The 14784-nt window shown below is 55.8% G+C and overlaps 1 protein-coding gene across 1 annotated transcript in view; it reads right to left on the bottom strand.

Annotated features, from left to right (window-relative positions):
• Cdh4 (cadherin 4) overlaps positions 1–14784 on the bottom strand; it is a 513311-nt gene that overhangs the window by 28462 nt on the left and 470065 nt on the right. The window contains exon 8 of the mRNA XM_074075054.1: positions 1892–2029. Within this exon, the coding sequence (XP_073931155.1) occupies positions 1892–2029 (138 nt within the window). The remainder of the gene's footprint in view (positions 1–1891; positions 2030–14784) is intronic.

The raw sequence follows: 14784 nt of genomic DNA, 5'->3' as shown, positions 1-14784 counted from the left end.
TGTGCTGAGGGCAGTCATGATGTAAGCTAGGGTCTGAGCACAGTGGGACCACCCTGAACTCCACAGGCACCAACACCTGGCTTGGGAGGGGGAACTGGCTCAGCTCCTTACTGTGCTGCTACCTGGGGCAAGTTTCCTGTTGGAAGGGATGGATGGTATCCCCTTGAGATGGCTGTGGTGAGGCCTGAACTCGCCCAGGAAAGGGCCTGGTGAGTGTCCCTGCTCTGTCATGGAAGCAGGCTCATCCCTGCTCTGCAGGCCTTCTAGGAGCATCTCCTTTAGAATTAGAGAGGAAGGACAGCTGGGTCCACCACCAGGATGTCTTGGCCTTGCTGGGGTCCTGGGGTCTGGTTATCCTTGTTCTTGCAGGGCAAGGGACATGTCCGTTTGCTTGGAGTCTGGCCTACTTTCTCCCAACTTGGCTTACCATGAGAGGAGAAACTGAAGTCTCAGAGAGAGGGGTCTTTTCCTGATATTGGAAGACCTCTCTGGCCAGGGGCACCAGTGCTTTCTTGGTGGGCCCTCTGCACTCCTCTGCTTGGAGCCTGTGGGGAGGGACCAGACTTGACATCCAGTCTGCAGGGGGCCTGGGCTGCTCCTGCCATAGGTTCATTTGCCGTCTTCCCACTAGGTGGTGCTGTGTGCTCACAGTCTGCTGCTGCCATTCCCAGCTCCACCCAGAGCTATCCCCACCTTTGGTGGCACAGCTTCGGGGGTCCAGTCTTAGCTGCTCCCTATGGGCTGTGTGGCTCTGTGTTCCTTAGCATCTGTAGCCTCCATGTCCTGGCCTGCAACTGGGTCCTGACCCCTCACAGATGTGGTGGGGAAATAGAGGCTGAGGCAAGCCTGATGGGAAGGGTTCACAGATGTGGCTGGTGGTGTCCTTGTTGCTATTACTGACACATATTCCTCTTTCCTCTGTGGGTGCTCTGGGAGCCCTCACTGATCCTTCCCACTGCAGGGCCTGGCCTGGCACCTCAGCTGGCTGCCTCTCTGGAGGGTGCTGGATTGTGCTGTGTGTCTGTCATGTCAGCACCACCACACAGGGCCAGAAAGACCAGCCTGGGGACTCAGTGCCCTCGTTTACTCAACCACTAACCTGGGGAGTCCTGGCAGAGGGTGTTGGTGAGCGGGGAGATGGCAGTGGCCAGGAACCCATGAATTGCTGGGCGGTACAGAAGTAGGTCATCCAGTGTTTGCTGGTATCCCTTGGAGGCCTCATAGAAAGGGACCCTCCTTGTGATAGCTGCTCCATGATTTACAGTGCTATCCCTTCGATGTTTGGGGTGGTAGGGAGGGTTTGACCCTCTGGGACCCATGGCTCAAGGTCACAGTGGAATTTCAATAGTGTCAGATGAGTAGATGCACATATGTTCACCAAAATGCTTGGTTACTGAGGTGTTAGTGGCTGGTGCTGGGCCCAATGTCAACCCCTACTTTCCTGCTGACAGAGGCCACAGAGGACTGATTACTGTCCATTGGGGACCAAAGTAGAAAGGGGCCCCCTGATGGACGGATGCATCTGCCTCTGGCCAAGGCCCATTTGGGTGACACCCTCACCACACCACTAGCCTCCCAAAGTGGCTGACATCAGACTGACCACCATTGGTCACCTCCTCCTGACTTCACAAAGACACCATTGTTCAATCTCAGACAGCCTGTGCCAAATTGGAGCTTTGTACCCCCCACCCCGCCCCGGTCACTTCCCTGGAGGAGCCTCTGGCCTCTCTCTGTCCTGCCTGGTGCCCTCCCATCCCAGCCACCTGTGTCCTGAGCGTGGGAATCCATGACTTGTGCAGCTCTACAAGTCACATGGAGCAGTAATGAGAGGGACGATGCTGGGAATCACAGCCTGTGGGGCCGGGCGTCCCTAGAGTCACGAGGTGCTCACCGTGCTTGTGGTAAACTCCGGCGGGTTGTCATTCACATCTGTCACCGTGATGATAGCCGTGGCTGTGTTTGAGAGGCCGTAGTTAAGATTTCCTTCCATGTCTGTGGCCTGGACGATGACTGTGTACTGCTGGACTTTCTGTGTGGGGAAGGACAGCAGGTTAGTTGGGTTCAGTGAATGGGACTTGCAGACTCCATCTATGGCATCTGTTCCCAGAGCAGGGCTGGCTGCAGCAACTCGTGTACTGAACTCTGTGCCAAGGGCCAATGGCCTGACCCCTCTGAGACTCTGGGGTACCACCTGTGGAAACCTTAGGGAACCTCTTCTTCCCTTGCCCTGGGTGATGGGTGGTAAGAAGGGGTTGACTGTGTCTCCATGTCAGGGGCCTATGATTGGTATGAGTTACCTTGGTGACAAGATGAAAAGGGGGGAAATAAAGCCCAGTGAGACCAGTTCTGCCCTTAGTTTGGAGAAGCAGGGGGCAAAGCAGGGGGCAAGCCTGCAGTCATGTGTTGGGGGTTTACAGAATCCAGGAACTGCAGGTCCGAATTCAAGTAGCGGAAAAAAAGACAGGTCACGTCCCTTTGTGCAGGTGTGAGATACGAGTGGCTTTCAGTTTAAAAGTAGTACCTGAGTGAGCTTGGCTTTCAAAGGTAGGTAGGTGTGAGAGAGGGAATGTGTTCTACTAGGCTCCGAAGCCTCACAGCCCTTCTCTGCCCACTGGCTGTTCCAGGAGGCAGCAGTGCCAAATCCCTCACACCCTCAGTTTGGATCAGAGATCACATGCTTCTGGTGTGACAGCTGAGGACGAGTCTGGGCAGTGGGCAGCTCTCTGCTGGGACCCAGCCCACTCTCAGTGGCACCATCAGGGGAGGAAGGAGTCTGAGGACCAAGGTAGACAGGGTCCCTCTGAAGTACCCTTACAGTCCCCACTCTTGAGAGCTTGTTTGGAGGTTCTAGCAGGGGAGCGCAGCTACTCATATACCCTTGACCGAAGAACGGTCCTCCTCTATCGGGGATGGTCGTCCTCTTCGACCGAGCGCGCAGCTTCGGGAGGGAAGCACATGGAGTGGTGAGGGAGGAAGGGGACACCCGCCTAGCCAGCCAGATCAGCCGAATCAACCCTGGCGATCAATGGGGTGACAGATGTCGCAGCCAGATCGCCCTCACATCCTACAGTCCCCACTCTTGCTCCTCTAGAAAGTACAGGAAAAGACTACCCAGCCATGTGGCTCAGTGAAATGTGTTTGAGTTCCACACACTGACTCCAGGAGACATTACAAACACCACTTGTGTCCCCAGATGTTCCCTTTCCTTCTGTGCATCCATCATCCCTCCACCCATCCCTTCCTTCCTCCTTTCATCCATCCATCTACCCATCCATCCCTCCACCCATTGCTCCCTCCCTCTTCCCATCCCTCCATATACCCTTCCAGGTGCCCATTGGTCTATTCCTCTCTCCTCCTCCTACCCTTCTTTCCCTCTCCCTCTCCCCCCTTCTCCTCCCCCTCTCTCCCCTTCCCCTCCCTCCCCCTCCCAGACAAAGCCAGCTTGGCAGTTGATGAGGTTAAGTGAGTGAATGAGCTCAGCCAAGGCTGGAAGGCATCTCCAGCTGAGCCTGGCCCACAGTGCCTGTCTGTGGAACTGTGAGCTAAGTAAATGGAAGCAAATGGCTGTTTCGGGTCACTGTGTTTTGGCAGGTTTTGTTATGTAGCAGAAGTTCATGGACACGCACCCAGATTCCTCAGTGTGGTATGAGGTTCTGTGTGGCCTGGCCGTTGACCCCTCTGCAATCTCACCTATATCTATATTATATCTACATCTATCTATCTGTCCTTTTTTTTGGTGGTACTGGGGTTTGAACTTGGAGCCTTGTGCTTGCTAGGCAGGTGCTCTACCACTTGAGCCACACCTTAAGCCTCATCTTGACTCACTGCCCCGCCCCCACCAGCTCTACTTTATCACAGAGTTCTCTCTTGGCCTCCAGAGGAGCCAGTCCCCCATCCCATGCTCTCAGCCCAGCTCCCTCTTCATCCAAGTTCTTAGCACATTTTTAATGTCACCTTAGTGTGTCTTGATTGATTATTATCTGTGTCCCTCACCAAACAGCTCTGAACACCACGACTGGCTCCTTCACAGCCATGTGTGCACATCAAATGCAGGGCCTACCCCAGAGCAGGTACCTGGGAATGAGAGCTGAATGCTGCCTGTGTCTGCACGGACCACAGATGCTGAGATGACCAGGCAGTCCAGAGGTACCTGGGTGCCAGATACGGGGCAGTTAGGAGTGTGTGTGGGGGTCACAGGCCGGGCTATGGCCCATAGGCCAGACCATCCACCACTGTCTGTTATTGTAAACGAAACTTCATTGGCACCACGGAGCTGCCAGGAAGCCAGCTCATGCAGGAGTGAGCAAGAGAGAAACTGGAGAGAGACTTGGGGTGGAGCGCTGTGGATCAGGGCAGCAGAGCCAGGTGCAGATGTGACCTTCACCATGCAGGGGACAGGGGCTCAAGGTGGGGAGCAGAGCAGGGCAGGAGGGGAGCAAGCAGACCATAATGAGGACAGACACTCTGAAAACCTCAGTTTGGGGTGCTTGTTCCTGTCTTCTCATTAGAGGTCAGTGAAGCAGTTGAACACGTGGTCTCTCATTTTACTGATGGGAACACGGAGTCTCCCAAGGGCCAGGCCATGACCTTCCCAATGCCGGAGTTAGTTGCTGGCTAGGATTTTGGAGCCAGTTAGGAAGGAAATTCGAGGCACAAAGGTGCCATGGTAGCATTCGCCAGGATGTCTGGTGGCTCTGAGGGCAGGATGGACATTGCGCAAAGCCAAGTCTTTACCACTCTTAACTGGCTGCCTTGGCAACAGCACAATTAGGATTTGTCTTCTAAGGTGTGCAAATGCAGGTGCAGACATCCCTGGGCTGCAGGCTTCGACATCACAGAGCCGTGTATGGCAGAAGTCCTTTCTCGGAGGTGTCTCGGGATCTCCACAGGAGTCTCTGCTCCCATCCATCACTGGGAGCCCCTCTGGCCATGGCAGGCACCGTCCCTTCCTTTGCCATGGCAGGCATCCTTCAGCTCAGCGGTAAGAAGGTCTGGTGACTGCGGGGACTGCTGTTCTCCAGCTGCAGCTCTGCCTCTGCCTGGGACACTCAGAGACAGGCTTGGGCGGTGTCACATGGTAGACCGGCTAGCAAGTGCAAATCAGAACAACAGGTGCTCAGGCAGCCTCAGGGATGGGCACCAGGATGCACAGAGCCTCAGTTCGTCTGTGCCTCTCCCACCAGCCATGAGTCTTCTTCACTCCCGAAACTTTCATTCCACCCAAGTTTCTGTGTTCTCTCAAATCTGATTTTCTTCTCCTTCCCAGAGCCAATTTGGAAATCTCAGCTGCAGGGGGCCTCCCATACCTCTCCAAACTCAGCAGACAAGCACTGAGGCGTGGCCCCTGCCCTGGCTCCCAGCTGACCTTGCTTGCACTCATGTTGGCCGTGGTCTGCTCGCCTGTCCTGATTCACGTGGCTGTCATCCATCTCCCACTGCAGTGTGGCCCTGCTAGAAGGGGCCAGAGCCACAAACTCAAGACCAACACAGGCCAAGGGCCAAGGGGAGCCTCAGAGGAGAGGGAAGGTGACCCCTAGAGCACTGTGGTCTCATCAGGTATTGAGTGTGATGTCATTCTCCAGTGAGCGTGACCCTCAGTCATTGTCGTAGTCTGCATGGACCCACCCTGGCTTCTGACTCAGAAGACCGGTCAGAAATAAACATTTGAGAAGCGGACATATGCATGTTTCTGGGTGTGCAGCTGGCTGCCACTAGAGGGCATTCTGGGTTTGCTTTTGGGCAGCAGGACTGCCCACCAGTGGGGGAAGGAAGCTAATCCTGCAAGAAGGAAGAAATAGTGTAGGGACCCCATGGCCTTTCTGTGACTGGGGCCTCTGATGTCCAGGCAAGGTCAGCCCAGTCTCAGGATTAATGGTGGTGCAAGGAGCATGGGGAGGCAGGTTAGGCTTCTCTGTGGCTTATGTTGCAGAAAGTGTACTTTTCAGATCTTGTTACATTCACCCTTCCCCTTCTGCTATGGTTGTCAGGGGCCAAGGTGGGTGGGCAGGGCACAGCCTGGTTTTCTGGGGTGCTGCAGTGTCTCCTGTGGCCTGAGAGATGAATATGCCACATGTATGTGGTGACTTCTGCCAGCCCTGTGGAGCAGGGTACTGGGCTTTCACACACAGGTGTTCATTTGCATCCTGGATAGGCCAAGGGCTTCCCTGAGGTCAGGGACTGGCCAGGTGGACTTTGAGTCCCGCAACCATCTCTGGGTCCTCGAGGGCTGCTATGTAACTTCTGCTCCTGTGTTGACCCTCCATGGAGACCGAGGGAGTAGCTGGGCAGCAGCAGTGGTCCTGTGTCCAGGATCACCCCTGCCGGGCACCTGTGAATGTCCTAAGCAGGGCTCCCTGGTGACCAGTCTAGCCTACTGCCCAGTTGTGTCCCCAGGCTCCTACCAGCACAGAGAACAGAGCAGACACCCCTGGAGCCAGCAACATGATCAGCACTGGAACTGCAGCGAATTCATTAAAAAGAGATTTGACCATTTTTAAGTTTGAAAGTAGGAAGAAAACCAGAAGCGGCCGTCTCCAGAGCTTTCACTCACCTCCCTACAGCTCAGCATGCAAATTCTGCAGAACATCCATCAATAATGCAGCAGCCGGCCTGCCCTAGAAAGGCTTCTGAGCCCCCAGAGTGAGGCCTCTGCACGGTCATCTGCCCTACGCTCAACTGGGCCACTGGCACACACAGTCAACCACGCTCCTTCACCCAGCAAGGATTGGGGCCCATCTCACCCACTACGCTGCAAGCACACTTCTCTCACCCACCCATCAGGCAGTCAGCATGGGGTGTAAACTGAGGTTGAGAGCACAGGTGTACAGAGCCCCTGCATCTCTTCCTTCCCAAGTGAGCCAGCAGCCAGGGCAGGTTCTGCCAGCACTTTGTGCTGAGACGTCAGAGCTGTTCTGTGCCAGCTTCCCCCCCTCTCCTTTGACCACCCCCCCCCCTTGGCCATTGCTGGAAGATCCACCCCTCAATCCCTGACTGGCGAACACCTGAGGGTGGCCACTCGCTGCATAAGTGCTAAGGGCTACGGGTCAGAGGCCGTGCAGAGGGGCCTGCAGGCACCCCGGAAGCAGTGGAAGGTTGAACCTCCATTTGTCCCATGACCTGGAAACCCCACTCCGGCGTGTAGATCTGAAAGAGCAGGAAATGTGTTCAGACAAGTGCTGTCTACCGACCCTCACGGCAGCTGTGCACAATAGACAGACAGCCCATGTCCATTGACCAGGGTGGACATGTGAAATTCGGTCTAGCCACACAGTGGACCATAAAAAGGAATGTGGCACAGACACCAGCTACACTGTGGATGAACTTAAAGACGTGTGTCAGGTGAAAGCAGCTAGTCACAGAAGACAACCAGGGAATGCCCCACTCAGGTGACCTGTTGCAGAACCAGCAGGTCCACAGACAAAGCAGGATACGCTGTACCCTCGGTAACCCATGACAACTGACCCCACCCCGGTGGAAGCCAAGGTCCTGCCTGAGCCTGGGGCTGCTGCATCAGAGGAAGAATTTCTTGGCCACCCTTCCCTGCTGCCCTCTCCATCTGGGATGGCAATGCTCTCTGCCTGGACCCCTGGGGGTTTCGGGATTCCTCAGAGCCTCCCCCTTGCCCCCAGTGCCACCACCTGATTTCAGCTGGGCCTCCGTCCCTCAGCTCTGTGAGCGGCTGTGCTTCCTGCACTGAGTGGTAGCAAAATCAGAGAAAATGCAATGCCTGCTGTCTGCAGGAGGGGAGCCACACACATCTGCTTCGAACCCTGGTGGCCTTGACTTCGAGGCTACATGGTGCTGCTTTTGGCACTCCCTTCCTCTCTCCCTCTTCCCTCTCCCTATCTCTCTCCTCTCCCTGTCTCTCTCCATCTCTCATCTTCTCTGCAGGGCAGAGGGGAGATGACCTGCTCTGAATGGCTGGAGTTGAGGAGGGGAGGCAGGTCGGGGGAGCTGAGGCCTCTTCTGACAACCCTCTCCTGGATCACAGATATGAACACGACCCTCCAGGCTGGGCAGCTGTGGCTGCTGACACACATCTCAGACTGACCACTGCAGGGCCATGTGCCCTCCGTTCTCGAGGCCCTCGCCTTCCTGCCCTCCTGTGGCTGATGCTCTGGGACAGTTTTTCCAAGCTGAGCACTGTCAACATTTGGGGTTGGATCGCTGTCTGTTGTGGGGTGTCCTGTGCACTGTGGGGTGCTGAGTAGCATTCCTGGCCTCTGCCCACGGGGTGCCTGTCCCCAGTGTGACAACTTAAATGTCCTTGTTGAGAAGAGGTCTAGGGGAGGAGGCAGACATTCAATGAGCAAAAAATATCACTTTAGGTGCTGACAAAGGCTGTGCCGAAAAGCACAGCAGGAGAGAGGGACGAGGAAGGTGGGGAGTTGGGTGCTAATTGAAATGGCAGCTGTCTCATTAGCAAGTCGTGGGAACCTATTGCTGGCCAAGGGATCAGCCAGTGCAATGGCCGTGGGGCAGGCATGCTCCAGGAAGGGGGGCCAGTGATGGGGCAGGGTGGGCTTGAGGGTGAAGGACTGGGGGCTGGGTGTAGATTTTACTCTGGGTGAGACAGGACGGCACGAAGGGATGGAGAGCAGATTCATGTCTGAAGAAGATCATGGGGCTGCTGAGAGGGGACAGAGGTAGTGACAGGAGGGGAGGATGGGAGGCAGCTAAGCAGGTGCCTTCCTGGTCTGAATAGCTTTGAGCCTGGGTGGGGCAAGATGTAGGAAATAGAAGGAGACATCAGAAGGGTGAGCCAGGGAGTCTGGACAGATGGGAGGGAGGTACGTCTTCTCCACCCCCGCCAGTAACTCAAGTAAGGACACATTCCCTTCTGCACAGAAACAGGCCGCTCTGTTGTCTGTGGTGTGCGACCCTCCTCTTTCCCTTGGTCCCCCTGCTCTCTGATAGAGACTTAGAAGTGCTTCTTTGCCCTAAGGCTGACAGCAGCATTCACGCTGACATGTGCAGCAGGCCTGGGGCTGGCGTCACCAGGAGGACAGTGAGTGCAGGCTCCCCACCTCTTAGTGCCTCTAGGGACTAAGATCACACCAGAGCCTCTGCTTTTTAAGGGAATCCAGAAATTGAGATCTGTGTACAAAAATCTCCTGCTTAAATGCTGACCACGTTCAAAGAAGAGGAAGGAAATGAGACACATCTGTGACTGCATCTGTCTCTGGCTGCCAGTTGGAGACCACGGATCTATCTGACTGACAAAGGGGACTTGAAGACATTGCATGGGGAAAAGCCAGCTCCTCCACTGGGTGACATGGTCACAGGGCACTGCTACAGCCGCTCTGCACAGCCCATGGACGGCAGAGGCAGAGCAGAAGCAGCGTCAGCTTTGCAGTGCTCGGGCTCTGCTGCTGGGGAAGCAGCTGTGCGTGAGAGCAGATGGCTGGGTGCCAATAAAACTTTATTTACAGAACAGGCACAGGTTGGCTTTGGCCTGTGGGCTATGGTTGAGTGACCCCTGAACTACACAATGCTCTGTCCTGAGCCCAGGAGAGACCCTGAGCAGGGCCGACCTCTCCAGACAACTTGCCACCCCATCCCTGCTGGAGGCTGTTGGAAGCCTCACTGTGGGTCATCCCATCTCTTCACCCTTTCCTTCAGGTAGCATACAGTCTTCTCTGCCCACATTGACCCAAACTCTACTTGTTCCAGAGCTTGCCCCTGACCCCAACAGCTGTCATGGCAACCATAAACTTGAATAGGTACTTGGGACCCACCTGTTGCCCCAGTCAGCCTGGGACAAAGAGGCCAGAGGAGGGAAACTGTCAGGGGTGAGAAGCAGTGAGGGCTTCATGGAGGTGGGGGCAGGTATGGATGGAGAGGCCAGGGGAGCACTAGGTGGGAGAGAGGCTTGTTATAGCTCAGCTGGTCCTGCCAAGGCTCCCATCTGAGTAACATATACCATCTTGCCATCCCAGTGGGCCACCCCCAAATCTTTGCCAGGGCCCCTGCCCCTGACCTGCCCCGGTTTTCCAGGGTCCCTCTGCAGCCTGGTCTGGGTTGTATGCCATCTCAGTGAGTTGCAAACAGGAGCAGCACCAGGTCTTTGGTGCCCAGACCCTGTCTTTCCCACAGCAGGGCACCTCATGCTTGAAGATGCTTGAGGATGGGTGCTGGGCTGGCACCATGAACAAGGTGTGGCTGAAAACCATCTCTTGCAACCATGCTGCACCATGAAAAGCAGTTACAGGATTAATGCCAGGTCTGCCAAATCCCCTGGAGTCTGTTTGGTGGTTCTGGGAGTGGCATTGACCACTCTGTCTAGAGCGGAGCTGGAAAGAAGGAAAAGAAGCAGAGGAGACCAGGCCTTTCTTTTTTGGAGTTTTCACCTTCTGAAAGCAAGGTGGTGCCCTGCTTTCTCTTGGGCTCATTTCCTCTCGTCTTGATGCTGAGTGGAGCCACAGCGCCTGGAAACCAGGATGCTTAAGAAGCCAAAGCAGATGTCCTTATTCTGGGACCAAGGATGTCACACATCTCTGGACATTTCTGGATGTGTCTGGACATTTTTGGACATGTCTGGATGTTACTGGGTATTTCTGGAAGGGTCTGGGGTTTCTGGATGCTTGCTGGGTGGTGGCGTCCCTCACACAGCTCCGTTCCCAGGCGTCCCTAATGCACCACACACTTTTCTACTGTCATCTGAGATATTTTCCTACAGAACCTCACAGTGATCAGAACTCTCTCTCAGGCTTGCCAGAGTGCTGGCCAGGCATGAGCAAGGCCCTGGGTTCCATCCCTAGCACTGCAAAAAACCAAACTCCCCAAACCCCTCTTCTGTCCCTGAAAGTTGCTCAGAGAGCAATTCATCTCCTTTTCCCACAAATCTCCGCACCTTTCCCAGAAATCAGAGCTTCAGGCTCAGAGGCTGTGGCATGGTGGCTGACGCCTCTCAACTTGGGGCACCCTGCCCTGGGTCTCCCATGGGTGGCTGCTGTGAGGCCCAGGGCTGAGTTTCCTGGGGTCCCCTGGGGGTCCTGAGGATAGCAGTCCACCCTCTGTACTGCTGAGTGGCCTCTTTCCCATGCCTGTCCTCACCCTTCCGGCAGGGTTGGCTGACGCTTCTGAAAGGGTGGAGAGTGAATGCTGAGCCTTTCTGCTGGGGGAATGAGTCTCGTGTGGGCTTTGTCACCTCCCCCCCAGCTATTTAAAAATGTAAAACCTAGTTTCAGCTCTTGAGCTGTCCCAAAGCAGGAGGCAGGTGGATTTGGCCCATGGCTGCAGTTTTCTGGACCCCGTTCCTGGAGACATCAGACCTGCCACAGTGCCTGGGTGGACCACAGAGTCCATGGAGAGGCACCTGCCTGATGCCCTGGACAAGCCTCCTGCCCTGGGCCTGGACAGCAGTCCTTTTCCCTCCTGTTACTATTGCCAGACCCTGCCCAGCTTAGGTCCCCCACCAAGTCTGCGAACATTCTCTGAAAGTTGGGACACAGAGCCTCCCTGAGACCATCCTTCCTGAACAGGGCCTCCTCAGTGTGACCCAGGGGTTAGAGAAGCCAGGCTCTGGCTGAGCGGGCACCCTGCTGCACACCTGTGGGAAATGAGGCATGTGCACACATGTGGGAAGCATGGGCACACACAGGCACCGAGTCACACCACCAGCCCCCACCCTCCACACGTATGCAGAGATGGGCACCAGTCCTTCTCAGTTGGAGATTCCCCCCGCCAGCCCGGCCAGCTCTGAGGGCAGCTACTTGACTGAGGCGGTTCTGAGGCTGAGGATGGAAGCAGTCATGGCAGGCTAAACTTTGATGCTCACCACGATTAACGTGAGATGGGCTTCATATCACCTAGCTGGAAGAGAGGTGGGCTGGATGGTCTCACTTCTTTCCTGAGGCCCCTCCCTTCTGCAGCTTTGCTCTGACCTTCCCTGGGCACTTCCTCTCCCCTTCCTTCCCCCCGAAGGTCTCTGGGGCCCTAAGACTACCAGTGAGGGGGGCCTGAGACCCATTGGCCTGTGGCCCTGGGTGTGGCCGTGGGTGTGAGAGCAGTCAGGACTGGAGGTCGCTGAGGATAATGGTTCTAACGACGTGCACCCTGCTGGCCCTGTGCCAAGGCTTCTGTGGCTCTGGGGCCCTGAGAGCCTGGTGGGTGCAAGGGTTCTTCAGATTCTGGCGCAGGAAGCCCACACCCCAGGACCTCTTAGGGCATGGCCTGAGTGAGTCTGGGACCAACCAGATGACCCTATAGCTCAGCCTCCTCCTCATTATTCAGGTATCCCCAGGCTCCGTGGTCCCTAGGGGAGTTGCTTACTCCCCTCGGCTCCCTCTCTGCCTCCCCTCCACCCCACTGGGCACTGCTCTGCCAGAGTCGGCCTCACAAATCCTCACCAGCAGTTGGCTCCGGCTCACGTGCACCTCCTGCCTTCCACGTACGGGCAGCTGAGCGTGTGTGGACATAGCAGTGGGCCCACCTCTTGGGGTGCATGGTCAAACCTTACCCTTCCCTTTGCTGTCACACTCATCCCTGATGCTAGGTCTTCCAGGAGGTGCCAGGCCTGGCTCTAGCCTGTCATGCTGGGCCACACCCTAGCCAGCGACTGGTTGGGGCATGGGTGGCAACCCCTTTCTGACCAATAGGATCTGAGGATGTCTGCAGGGTGCCCCTAGGGGAGACTCTTACACATCCACAGGAGGCCATATGGAGGGACGTCACCCTCCCTGGGTGTGATTATACGTGGCACCAGGGAACACAACCCATGGAAGGGCAGAGGGGACAGCCGTGACCTGGTCCTGGATGATGGATCTGCGGTGCCAAGCTGAGGCTTCCCGTTTGAGCCCACACGGTCCCCCTTCTGTTTGGGTTTCCATGTGGTGAGCTGAAGACAGACCCACTAACTTCTGTGCTGCGTATCAGCAGCAGCTGAGACAGAGACAATGGCAGGTCCACAGGAAAGAGAAAAGCGAGGGGGAGATCCTGGCCACAGAAGCCTGAGAAGGGCGTGCGGGGTCTCTCCGGGCATAATGCTGGGTCTACACTGCCAGTGCCAGGAGCAAGAGGTCTGTAGATGAAAGGACAGATGGACTGTGGAGTGCAGGGAAGGCAGCGGGCTTGCAGGTGCACCCGTCTTTACCTTAAAGTGGTGAGGTGGGCCATTGTTTTCCTTCTCATGCTTCCTTGTGTTTCCCACCATGAATGAGCTGGGCTCAGGGAGGCTGGAAACGAGGCTCTGAGGATTCCTTGGGAGGCGCCTGGCACAGCGAGGCCAAGGGCCACCAGGTCTGGGCACAAGCCTGTGGCTGCCAGGGACCCCACAATCAACTCAGGAGACGTTCTGAGGACGGCAAAACCGAGGCCACCGCTTCCAAGGGGAAAGTTGGAGCCCCAGGACAACAGCGCCTCGGCTCCGCTAACTCCGCTCTGCTTCCCTTCACTCTGCTTTGCGGAGCAAGAGATCAGTAAGGGTCCAGAGTGAGAATCCCAGCTGAGTGCATCACTGGCAAAACTGCCCCAGTCGCTAATACTTTTTCTCTGACACCACAGAGCCTTGCTTGGCTTCTGTCTGCAGAACAGGGTTTCATGAAAATGATTAAAAATCAGCAGGGGCACAACCTGTGATCGATGAGGGTGACCAGCCGATGGTGCGGTGCAGTGGGACCGAGGCCGGTTGTGTCTCTATGGTGAAGTCAGCCTCTTCAGGGATAGCGGAGTGTGAATCTGAGCACTGTTTGTGGCTCTGTGTAATTTCGTGGCACAGCAATCAAAACTGACGTTGCCTCCAAAGACAGCAGTCTCACCTTCCGAGCAGAGCTCGAGGGCCGCTCACCTTCTTATTAGGCCATAAATATTCTAATTAGAAACATCACAAGATGAACAGGATTAGCAAACGGGCAGCTTCCACTGGGTACACGAGAGGCACTTGAACCTCTCATGTCTCCTCCGAGTCTCTCCTGACACTTAATCATGTAGAAAGGCTCAATTTACATAGGTCTCCTAATTAGACACAGAGGCAATCATGTTTGTGGGTTCCCCTTCCCGAAGATGACTGGCTTGGTGGAGCAGGGAGCCGGGATGAGGGAATGCGTCTGTGATGCTGTCCCTGAAGACTGACTGTTGCACAGGGGTGGAGGGTGAATGTTTGTCAAACAAAAACGAGGAACCGTTGATGTGGCCTTCTCAAGTTTGGTTCTGTGATGTCCACCAGAGCAGGACGAGCTGGACATGGTAGAGAAATGTCCCCATTGTGTGACCTTCTTGTTGGGTCAAAGCTCTGGCTGAGACAGACACTGGCTTCTCTGGCATAGTGGGCCTCAGCCCGGGACTCCTTCAGGCCCGGTGGGCAGAACTGAGCTGTGCCAGTGCTGTCAGTGGCCACGTTCCCAAGTGCCTGGAAAACGTGTCTTAAACCCGCCACTGAACTCCCAAGCTGGGTGTCTGAGGTTCGCTTCTGCTCCAGAGACTATTAACTACAAGCCATTATCAACCGTCCCTGGGAGGTCAGCCAGGACGAGCAGGGCAGCTCAGAACACAAAGCTCAAACCCACTCCAGAAGATCATGTCTGCAAGACTCATGCCTGGCCACGACCCCTGTGGCTCTGTGGGCAACTCCTATTATTACTTCCATCTGGAGGCAAAGGCAGGAGTAAGAACCATGGCCGAGTGGCTGGGAGAAGGTGGGGAAGAGGACAGGGAAGAGGAGGAGGGGTCAGCCTGCCTCCTCTCCCCACGCACACCATGTCCCCACCAATGGGACTGCTCAAATGAACATCTCACTTATCGGGGGCAAAACCGATGTCCCCACGATGGAGTGGATGGAGCCTGTGG

Source organism: Castor canadensis, chromosome 5, assembly GCF_047511655.1.
Source record: "Castor canadensis chromosome 5, mCasCan1.hap1v2, whole genome shotgun sequence".
NCBI classification, from domain to species: domain Eukaryota; kingdom Metazoa; phylum Chordata; class Mammalia; order Rodentia; family Castoridae; genus Castor; species Castor canadensis.
This window is presented reverse-complemented; position numbering and strand designations above follow the sequence as displayed.